General features: G+C 36.2%; 1 protein-coding gene across 1 annotated transcript in view; it reads right to left on the bottom strand.

The window, feature by feature from the left end:
* Nucleotides 1-10,508, bottom strand: part of LOC101986058 (killer cell lectin-like receptor subfamily B member 1) — a 20,417-nt gene extending 9,909 nt beyond the window's left edge. Inside the window, exons 1-4 of the mRNA XM_005369273.1 lie at nt 10,427-10,508; nt 3,100-3,195; nt 1,760-1,914; nt 996-1,111 (exon numbers count right to left, since the gene is read on the bottom strand). Of these exons, the coding sequence (XP_005369330.1) occupies nt 996-1,111; nt 1,760-1,914; nt 3,100-3,195; nt 10,427-10,508 (449 nt within the window). The remainder of the gene's footprint in view (nt 1-995; nt 1,112-1,759; nt 1,915-3,099; nt 3,196-10,426) is intronic.
* Nucleotides 10,509-12,337: the final 1,829 nt, after the last annotated feature.

Here is a 12,337-nt window from a genome sequence, read left to right as displayed (position 1 = left end):
TGACCAACATGAACCACGTGGCAAGAGCTCAGACCCCTGTGCCCACCCCCCAACTCCATACCCTATATAAGTTGTACCCCTTCTCTAATAAACTGAGGCTTGGACAGGAAAAAAAAAATTAAAAAAAAAATAAAAAATATATAATTTAAAAAAAAAAATTTATGTTGTCACTACCATCTAACAGAATATTGCTTTAGCTACAAAGTAAATGACAGATCACCTAAGCTTAATTCTCCATGTTACAAATATTTCTTCACTTATCATCATATTTTTACTATTAAGTTAAAATGAACTAATCATTTTACATCACAGTACAAGAAACAAACACATGAAAACCAAGATCAAAACACACACATGCACGCACACATACTTACTCTTACACACACACAAAAATCAAACTTTGTTATGTATGAAAATATTTTGAAATGACAATGTATATTCTGATTCTGTCTAGAGAAATTTATTTCATGACACACCATGCTCCCACTTTGTTGCCAAATTCTAAAAGTACTGCTTAAGAATATTTGTGTAGGAACTGACTTAGTGGTTAAGTGTGCTTACTGCTCTTCCAGAGTACCCAGATTCAAGTTCCACATGCATGGGGTAGTTTACAATCATCTCTAACTTCAGTTTGAGAATCTGATGCCCTCTTCTGACCTCTGTGAACTCTGTATGCACATGGTACACATACATACATTGTGGCACACAGCCATAAAATAAAATAAATAAATACTTTAAAAAAATCCATGTAAATATGTATAGAGCTTAATGTATTTCTTGTCCTTTAAAACTCAGTTATAAATAAACACACACACACAGAATTATAAAGAGTTGATGTCTACTTGTACATCAAAAGTTTCAAACAATTTTTGAATTGTCTTTTCATCCTGTTCTAACCCTCTTAAGAATTTAAAAACTAAATTAATATTACAAAACTCAATGTGCAGTGAAATAAATATGAATTGAGCATTCAATTTAGCTCATTTAATACTTACACATCAGGATTTAAAATAGATCCATTTACCCACTTCCAGATCTTCTCTGCTGGTACATAATTTAATCCAATAAAAAATCTTGTACTTTTTGTCTTTGTGAAGTCCCAAATGAATTTCTATAATCAAATCAGAGTCGGAGATTTAATCTAAAATCAGTTTGTTTAGGATTTACTTTCTTCTGTTAACCTTCTTAAACACTATTACTCCTTTTTGAAATGCCTCCTAGCTCCCCACCAATGTAATTCTCCCAATTTTGTGAAATTGCTCTCTCTATATTCATCTATATATAATTGATTCACCCCACTTTATTCAGTTTTTTAGTTGTTTTTTCTTTATTGAAAAAAAAATTCTGCCTCCTCCCAGCCTTCCATTTTCCTCCCCCTCCTCCCGCCCCTCTCCCCCTCCCCCCACCTTTCTCCCCCTCCCTCTCCAGTCCGAAGAGCAGTCAGGGTTCCCTGCCCCGTGGAAAATCCAAGGTCCTCCCCCCTCCATCCAGGTCTAGGAAGGTGAACATCCAAACTGGTTAGGATCCCACAAACCAGAGCATGAAATAGGATCAAAACCCCGTGCCATTGTCCTTGGCTTCTCAGCCCTCACTTTATTCAGTTTTTATAGCATAAATCTGATTAGTCTCTCAGATATGCGAAGTTTAAAATCCAAGTCTCTACTTCCTCAGCATAGACCATTGTTTAAAGCTCAGAGGTATCAACATAACTTGAAGAGTGTGTTATGTTCTACTGAGCAATTTATTTTTATCAGTTTACCAATTCTTCTTCATTTTCAATAAGCAGCAAAGTGGCTCCTTTCACAGAGCAGTCAGCTTGACCTTCAACCCAAGAACCGGTAATTTGAGAAATAAATAAGCATTTATCCCAGCATGGATGCCAATCTCTCGGGCATGTTAGTACGGCTGATGTACCTAGAGTAAGAAAGAAGACATGTTTGTTTCTGCTCTGTTCCTGCTGCACAATAATCAACTCTACACTGTAGCTGTTTTATTAGTGCATGCTGGAACAAGGTTAATGCTGTCATATGTCAAGGAATTACAATTAATGACAGAGGGTATATTTTATGTTTCATTTCCATTTATTTACTTCATACAAAGTTAATTGTGCAACATGCTTACTAAAATACTCAAATTTGCTATCTGACTACTAAGTTCATGTGCATTAGCAGTCTGAGGCAGCATGGCCAGGTGTGTAAGATCATAGATGTCAAGATCACACAGCTTCAACTCAGTTCCCAGAACCAAAGTTTACAAACCCTGTGACCACTTGAAAGCTCTTAACCTTTTCATAGCTGTCTTCACAGACAATACAGCACTGATACAGTGTACTCAGGGAAGGCTATTGTGCATTTTGCATTAAGCAACTCATGTTTTCTGTCAAAAATATCCTCTTAGTCTCAGGAAATTCAAGTCACACAATTACCTGTTGGTTCAGTCATGTTCACTCTTGGTGGGCTTTGCACTAAAAATCCCACTAGTAAATAAGAAAACACACAGAGAGGATTAAATGCAGAAAGAAATGGTGGAACATGTGTTCTCTTTCTCACTTCAGGAAATCATGTTATTTCAATAAACCTGAACATATGGACTGAGGATAAAACATTAGCAAACTGGATTAAGGGACAAGTGTGGAGACAGGAAATATGGACCAGAAAAGCATAGAACACATGGATTCAAACAACTCTGGGGTTACATATGATCTGATTGACAAGTTCATTTGTGGGTGTTGTTGCAAATCTCAGATTCCCACAGTCACACCTGAGCTTGCACATCTTCTATAACACCCATCCAAATAGAATGTTTAGCAAACATGTAGTGAGCTAAATTTGGGGATCTTTTAGTTTTCTTAGTCATTGTTACTTTTTTGTCATACTTAGACTTTTTATATCTCAAGATGCACATATGAAATATTCCAGTTGGTTCTCATAAAAACTAAGAAGTATGGAAGATATGTAAGGATTTTGCAGTGAACAAGAAATGTTTCCATGTAATATTACACGCCATTGACCTTCCCCTAGGCTCAAGGTGGCCAAGTACCATAAAGAGGACTAATGTTTATGTGGGAGAATAATAAAGCTAAAGCTCAGCCTTACTTACCTGCGACACTGATTCCAATCAGGATCAAAACAAGAATCAGTCCAGCACAGTCAAGTTTCAGAGTCAACCGACGCCTGAGAGGGCACTGACAGGTATCTAAGAGCACAGATTACACTTGTTAAATCCAGTTGGGTACATCTGGGGAAAAGGTCAGAGTTGTTTTCATCGTTACAGAAGACCTCCCTTACCTACAGAACTCTTTCCAACACTCCTATTGGACTGACTGAACTGGAGATGATAATACATTCTGTGTACACCATTTTAAAATTTACGCACACACACACACACACACACGAGAGAGAGAGAGAGAGAGAGAGAGAGAGAGAGAGAGAGAGAGAGAAAGGGAGAGAAAGGGAGAGAAAGGGAGAGAAAGGGAGAGAGGGAGAGAGATTTTCATCTTAATTAAGCCCATACTATATATACCTGGTGCCTGGTGGCTGTAATTTTCACAATTTGATGTGTTACAGTAAAATTGATTTTTTTTTATCTTTAGAGGAATACTTTTTACTACACCTTTTATTTATGGAATGCATTATGGCTTCTCTTGGTATGACTGGGCTCTCAGTATCATTACTTACGCAATTTGGGGCCTTCACACAATCAGTGAGTGTTAATGGGGCTCAAGCACTGGTGACTAGTGTTTCATGGCTTAGATGCTGTGAGAGTTCATCATTGCTCCCATGTCAGTGTTCAGCTAAAAACAATGAGTTACATGTTTCTAAAATTTTACAGTTAGCAAATTAGTATCACTGTTGAATGCAAGTAACAAAAATCATGATCAATGAAATCTCAAATATTTGGGTATTGTGCCATAAACTGGCATACACTAAGTCTATAGCAGAAGAGGGGGTACTGGAATTAGCATTGGTAGATTATGTATGACCACCATGGTCAGAAGCGTTATGGTCCATTGGAGGCAAGAAAACAGTTTAAAATAACATGACTAAGAGCTGTTGTTGGTTCAAACTTTGAAAGTCTGACTTTGTATGATTTAATTTAAGCATATTTAGCATATCACAATATGTTGAAAAATTTCCTGGTGATGGCTAATTCATTTCATGTGGAAAATAAAGCTTAAGGTATAACTTTATCAAAATTCCTGTGAAGTATGGGAACACCTTCTGTAAAGATACATTCTAGTGATTGGCAATCCTGTGTTAAGGGTCTGGGAGATGATGCACTGTCCTCTTGGCTACACACATGCTGCAAAGGTCACTAGGCTATTAAACCTGTCCAACCCCAAACTTCTGGGTGGATAATATTATGTATCCTTTCCTTTGAAGAAATAACCTTGTGTATTTAACATTTCTCATACCTCTAGTGCTTATCTCTGTGCACGGGGACCTCCATGCCTTTTATATAAAATAACATACACTATGACTACCATACTGTGCTGTCTAAACACCATGACTGAAATTTGTTTTCCATGTTAAGAATATGAACTACAACAAATTGGATGCCTTTTATTTATTTGACAGTGAAATGCATTAATTTTTAAGTGTGACCAAATTGTATAACTTTGTGAATTTAAATTTCTTCTAGATAGTTTAAAAAAATGTGGGTTTCCTTTGGAAAATAGTGAGAGTTTTGTTTATAAAAATAACATGGTGAAACATTAGCCGGCTTTTGTGTCTCTAATTTAATGACAATAATCCTTTTGCTCTCATTTTGTCTCTAACACTTCCATACATTACCATTTAATGAATGACCTTCTAGATTTAATTACGGAAAACAAATACTGTACCATTCTGAGCAAAACTTTCCAATTGTTTTATGTTTTGCATTGTTCTGTTTCCCAGGTTTGGTTTCCTGTAGCTGAGGCTAGTTTCAAACTCCCTCTGTGGTTAAGGGTAGCATTGAACACCTCATGCCTCTGTCTCTTCTCAAGTCTATACCCTATCATGTATGGTTAAGGGTTCCTAATTTTTACATCTATAGATTATTACTTTATGTTTTTGTTTTCTTTCTTTTCTAAATATTTCCAGATATAATTGATGGGATGGCATACAGGTTAAAATTTTAAACAAAATGTGCTAAAATATTATCTTTTATTCTCACTGTGTAGTACAGAATTGCCTGTTTTCTCATTTCTACGTTTTCTATTTATTTTTTCTCTTCTTGTTTTTGCATTACTTTTGATGCCTGAATTATGCAATTCATAATGCAGACAAATGCTAGTGGTCTCTGAACTGTAGAACAGTTTTCAAATTCTGAAATTCACTAAATAAGAAAGATTACTATTAAATGTGGAAAAAGAATAAAGAAAAAAGAGAGAGGCAGAAATAGCAGAAAATTTATAGGAGAAAGAAGACAGCTCTGCTTAGCCTTAAGAACCATCTATATCTGTAGACCCAGAAGTTCACTACTGATTAAAAGTGTGCACATAAAAGAAGGACAATTATCATACATACTCACTCATAAGTAATTTTTTTAAAATCTTTTTTTAATATTTATTTATTTATTATGTATATAATATTCTGTCTGTGTGTATGCCTGCAGGCCAGAAGAGGGCACCAGACCCCATTACAGATGGTAGTGAGCCACCATGTGTTTGCTGGGAATTGAACTCAGGACCTTTGGAAGAGCAGGCAATGCTCTTAACCTCTGAGCCATCTCTCCAGCCCCTCATAAGTAATTTTTAAACATAAAGCAAAAAAAAGCACACATATCACAAATCCAGAAAATGTAGATAACATAGAGGGCCCTAAGAGAATCATACATAGATCTAAGCTACATGAGTAGGAGAAAAGACAAGAACTCCTGAGTAAATTTGGAGCACGGGGACCTTGAGATGGTGGAAAGGGAGGGGAGAGGCAGGGAGTGGAGCAGAGAAAAATGTAGAGCTCAATAAAAAATATCTATGTAACACTGCCAGTCTTTCTCCATCATATTCTCTAAACAGATACTTATAAGAACTGTTTGTCTGGCATTGAAATCCTCTTAGTTGTTGTAGGTAATCGTGAGACTAGCTAAGGTACACAGGAATATGCACATAGGTACTTTGCAAATATCACACTTTATAGAAGAGACAACCTTATATACAGAGGTTCAGTAAGCAATCTAGTGTGGACAGTGAGCAATGCTGTGTGGTCAAAGGTGACATAAGTCTGTCATGGAAAAATCCAGAGAGGTACTGGTATAGAAGAATGAGACCATGGATGATAATTCTTTCTGTGTACGATGCACTAGGCTACTGGACAAAGAGGCAGGCACCATAGAAAATTTCAAGGTTCCAAAGATACCCCATATTTGAGAAGATCAATGTATTTATATCAGCCTAGAAGTTTTCCTGAAGCCTAGAGTAACACAGAGTGACTAATCCTAATATAGGCTTAACAAGTCATTTCCATTTATATGTACATATATGTATGTACATGTATATGCAGATACTTATTTAAAGACAGAATATATATTTACATATAAATATATCAAGAAAGAAGTATGGAATAATGTACATATTTAAAAGTCATTTCTGTCTGTTCTTCCTCTTCCACCTTTGAAATTATGGGTGATAAAATAGAGTTATCATCATATATTTACTATTGTGAAGTATTTTAAACAGTCTAATATTTTGAACAGTCATATTTCAAATTCTTCATAATATAACATAGTAAAATTCAGTACAATATACTATTGTGGCGATAACTTTAACCTTCATGAACAAGTAATTTCTTCATTTGTCAAGAATTTGGGCAATATCTACTTCATAAACTTTTAGAATTTATAAAAACAATTCTCATAAATTACTAAGCAGAGTGTCTGGTACATATTATTATACAATAAACAGTAGTTATCCTTTTTTCCTCAAGGTTTTGTTTCTCATTTTTGTTTTTAACTAAAAGTAAAACACTGGGTGACTTTAGAAATCGCTATTTCTTTATGAGAAGATATAAAGAATTGCAAAAACACCTTTTCTGTGAGCTGTTCTGTGTGGAATTAGACTGAGTGAATAGGCCATTCATTACTGAAAAGCCCACGTGAACATTAGTGGAATGACCTGTAAAAGGCATTCTTTGGCATCCACAGAATTCTAAGTATTTTCCATTGTCAGGACATTTTAGCCTTTCCCCTTAAACTGATCTGAGATTATAGAATGTTTTTTCAAATCCCTTTCCATCTGACACTATTCCTTCTGATTTGATTCTTACACCATCCTGGCCATGCATGTTCTTCTACAACATGACATGCGTGTTCTCCCTTTGTATTTACTGTCCCAGTTATTTACAAGATTCATCTCTCAGATGCTCAGCCTTAGTCCCTAGCGTTTTTGAGAACTGGCATCTTTCATCTCCCAGGAAGACGTGGCATAATCTCTCTGCATGATGTGATGAAGTTTCTCAAGATAAAAATCTCATTTTATTTTTTTTGCTAGCTTTAATCATACTATGTTTTTATACAGATCTTCATAGTTAAGGCTGTATACCTACATATAAACATAATATAAACTCTACAAGGAAAAAAAAAAGATACTCACAGTTGTTTACAGCCAGAACGTCATCATCTAGAGAAATATTGAAATTTAGTGGTTATTTTTAAATAAATGAAAGACTCTTGCTACACTTTATTCATCCCTTGACCAAAATAAAACTTAGGTCACTTGGCCAGATAGTAGCTCACTGCTCATATTCCTATTTCTGTGTTTGTTTGTTCATTGAGAGATCCATTCACTATGCTGTGAATCTACCACAGTTTGAGTCATTTAGATAATGGGCCCAGGTGCATTCATTTCTTTCTCTGGTGGGTAAGAATTTTCTCTTCACAGGCTTTTCTCTGACCTTATTCAGTTTTTGTCCTTCAGGTTTCCATTCAAACTAATTGTTTAAAGGGTAATGAAAACAATGAGAGTAGAGACATTTTCTAGTCTCTTGATTTAGGACCAGGGACAGTATTATTGAAGAAAGTCTCATTATCTTTCTCAACTTTTATTTTCTTACATACATTTCCACAAGTTCCCTCGCCTACTTTTTTTAGGCAGGAACATGAGGAAGAGAAAGACATGCTTCTTTCTATCAACAAAGGCTGGATCATTGGAATTCTCCTAGAAGTATCAAATCCTTCACATTCCCCTGACCCTTCAAGCGTGTGTGTGTGTGTGTGTGTGTGTGTTTCTTTGAGTAGAACTGCAGGTGTGTGCATGTATGTATTTGTGATTGTAGATGTGTGACTGAAGGTTTGTGCCTCTGTGTGAATGCAGGTATATGCATGCCACATATAGAATGAAGGAACAACTCTTAGGAGTTGATGTCCTTTTCATGAAGGTATTGGTTTTTGTTTTTGTTTTTTTTTTTCGAGACAGGGTTGGAGCCTGTCCTGGAACTAGCTCTTGTAGACCAGGCTAGTTTCGAACTCACAGAGATCCGCCCGCCTCTGGCTCCCGAGTGCTGGGATTAAAGGCATGCACCACCACTTCCCGGCCTCACAAAGGTATTGGGAATCACATCAGGTTGTCAGGTTTATGAAGCAAGATCTTTTACCCGATGAGCCATCTCTCCAACTTAAAACAATAATTTAAAACTGCTATAAAACAGGAGAGGATTAAACTCACAATATGTTGAAAATTTTCATGGTGATGGTTAATTCATTTCATGTGGAAAATAAGGTTTAAGGTATAACTTCATCAAAATTTTGGTGAAGTGTGGGGGACACCTTCTGTAACGATATGTTCTATTGATTGACAAACCTGTCTTATGGGTCTAGGAAATGATTTGGTGTCGTCTTGGTCATACATATGCTGCAAAGATCACCAGGCTATTAAACATATTCACTCCCACACTTCTGGGTGGATCACAGATTATGTATCACTTTCTTTGAAGAAATAAACTTGTGTGTTTAACATTTCTGGTTCCTCTAGTGCTTATCTCTGTGCAAAAGACCTCCATTCTTTTTATATATAATCACATACACTATGCCTTCCATACTGTGCTGTCTAAACACCATGACTGAAATCTGTTTTCCATGTCAACAATATCAACTACTACAAATTGGATGTCTTTTATTTTTAGATAGTGTAATGCATTAATTTTTAAGTGTGACTAAATTGTATAACTTTGTCAATTTAACTTTCTTATATATAGTTTAAAATGTTGATTTTTTTGGAAAATAGTGAGAGTTTTGTTTATGAAAATAATATATTGAATCATTATCCAGCCTTTATTTTTCTAATTTTATGACGATAATCCTTTTTTCCTTTTTTCTTTTTTTTTCCTTTCAAAACTTTACACTTCCTCCCCTCCTCCCTTTCCCCTCCTGCTCCCCCACTCACCCTCCTCCCTCCCCTTCACTCCTTAAGAGAGGGCAGAAAATCCTGCCCTGTGGGAAGTCCAAGGCCCTCCCCCTTACATGTAAACAAAATATAAACTCTACAAGGAAAAAAAAAGATACTCACCATTGTTTACAGCTCGATCTTCTTCATCTAGAGAAATAGAGAAACTTAGTGGTAATTTCTGAATAAATGGAAGAGTCTTATTACACTTTATTCATCCCTTGATCAAAATAAACCTTTGGTCTTTGGCCACATAGCAGCTTACTGCCTATATCCCTATTTCTGTTTTTGTTTGTTCATGAAGAGATCCATTCACTATGCTGTGAATCTACCACAGTTTGAATTATTTAGTTAATGGACCCAGGTGGATTCATTTCTTTCACTGCTCGGTAAGAATTTTTTCTTCACATGCTTTTCTCTGACCTTATTCTATTTTTGTCCTTCAGGTTTCTGTTCAAACTGATCATTTAAAGGATAATATGTACAATGAGAGTAGAGGCATTTTCTGGTCTCTTGATTTAGGACCATGGACAGTAATATTGAAGAAAGTCTCATTGTCTTTCTCAACTTCATTTTCTTATATCCATTTCAACAAGTCCTCTCTCCTACTTTTATTAGGCAGGAACATGAGGAAAATAACAACATGCTTCTTTCTGTCAACAAAGGCTGGATCATTGGAATTCTCCTAGAAGTATCAAATCCTTCTCATTCCCCTGACCCTTCAAGCATTTGTGTATGTGTGTGTATTTCTTTGAGTAGAGCTGCAGGTGTGTTTATGTATGTATTTATGATTTCAGATTTGTGGCTGAAGGTGTGTGCCTCTCTGCCAATTGCAGGCATATGCATGCCACACATACCGAGATGAAGGAACAACTCTTAGGAGTTGATTCTCTTTTTGCCAAGGTCTTGGGAACGGAACTCTGGTTGTCAGGTTTATGAAGCACGATCTTTTACCTGATGAGCCATCTCTCCAACTTAAACAATAATTTAAAACTGTTATAGAACAGGAGACAATTAACTCTAGAAGATACTCCAGTATTGAAAAAAATAAATCAAGCAACTTACCTGCGGGAAGAGAAGATGATGCAAGCTTAAGCTCTTGGACTTCGGCAAAGTTTATGGTGGCATATATCGGTGATGTGTCCATTGTCAGTGGGAGATGTCACACTGACTTGTGAATGAGTGTAGTAAGAGGCGGCCAGCAGCTCCTCATACAAATGAGGGCAGAATTTAAGTTCTAGGAGAGGATATGACCAAAGGGACATCCTTTTCCTGTGAATACTATGTTCTCTGTGACCACACACATTCACACTTGCGGCTGAGGGTTTCTCCAAGGGTATTGAACTTGGTATCCATTATGCTCACACAGGTTATACATTTTTTTTCTTTAAAACAGTAAATGTAAAACATGCCGGGCTTTCTGAAAACAATTCTGGATAAGCCTTCTTTTTTTCATATTTCTTTAACTTTCTGTTCTCAGTTACTCACTTGGGGCAATGCTCAGGGTAAATGAAATTAACCACTCAAGAATAACTTTAAATTTGAGGGATCCTTGCCTATTGAACTCCCAGGACTTAGGAGATAAGATATTTTGAGACTTGCAAAGATAAAAATTAATGCATCAATGTCTGTATTTATACTTGACAAGAGTTGACAATATAAAACCCTCCTGAGATATCCAGACAGTAAAGGAAGCTGTGAAAGAGGACATAAGGACATAAAAGTAATTTAAAAAGAAAACTTAAAGAAAAAAGAGAAAAGAAAAAAACATGACTAACAAAATAGGAAAATCAATTAGGAGAGACCAACACCTATCATTATCAGTCCTGAAGGGCCATGTGACATTAACAAGTTTTATCTGAATAAAGGGACTTCATCTATCTGAAATACAGAGAATGGAGGCCATGGGTTTATGGGATGTGTTATCTCTTCCAAGGATTTCCAGGTCTAGAGACTTAAAGCAGGTCTACAAATTCCAAGTCAGACATACAAAAAGAAAGGCAAGAATTCCTTAAAGTCACTTTTTGTGGTCACAGAAGAGTTGTATAAGTCACTCACAATTACATGAACATGGCAACAGTCTCCTGATTGTGAGTTCCACGCACATACTCATAACATAGGGAGCACACTTTTGCCCTAAGATGAATGATGATTATGACGTGAGGGGAAGTCTGTCTTAAAGGTCTCACAGCACAATGAAGACTCTGTGAAACTACTGCAGCTGTCACTGTTTGATGGCAGTCATTTCACTCAATGCCAGGCATAGAATTCTGCCTCATGCTTCATCTAAACCTAATATTTCCACAGGTGTGCAAGACTGTCCAGAGTTATCAGTGTTGAGTGATTCTATACATACCTAGAAAAATGTTCAAATAAGCATATAAAAATTTTTATTTATATTGCATAAGGAATTATAGTTTTATTTTATATAAGAATCACTGAAAAGTTTGTTAACCATGCATATTTGATGAAGTTCTCCTTTTGGCAAGATGATACAGCCTTACATGGGAAACATGTGAGCAAGCATTCCATGTATTTAAGTTCATTCATGGAGCACAATTGAATTAGCAGTCCTTCAGCCAATGAAAGCTGTGGAAATGAATTGGAAATATCAATAGAGTGAAGAGATGCTTGATGCTCTAAGAAGATTTAAATAACCTGTGAGGACCCTAAACTTGAGCTGTAAATTCTGAAGCCATCTGTAGCTAGCTCTGCTAAGAATGGCAGATCTGAGGTAAGATGGTTTTAGGTAAAGATGCTTACAAATGCTTCAATGCCACAAAGTGTGAATTAAGTGGAAAAAACAACCAGAGATGAGTGTCATTTTTCCACATGAATGTGGAACAAATTGACCACTTGTTGGTTACAAAATATTAGGAACAATACCAAGTACTGAATAGTCACGTAGCCATCATCCTAAAGTTATAAAAGTAAACTCTTCTGAGAATGCACTCCTGGGGAATTTAATTGTGCTGA

Source organism: Microtus ochrogaster, unplaced genomic scaffold, assembly GCF_000317375.1.
Source record: "Microtus ochrogaster isolate Prairie Vole_2 unplaced genomic scaffold, MicOch1.0 UNK46, whole genome shotgun sequence".
Taxonomy (NCBI): domain Eukaryota; kingdom Metazoa; phylum Chordata; class Mammalia; order Rodentia; family Cricetidae; genus Microtus; species Microtus ochrogaster.
Note: the sequence above shows the minus strand (reverse complement) of the source record. Positions and strands in the feature narration are given on the sequence as shown.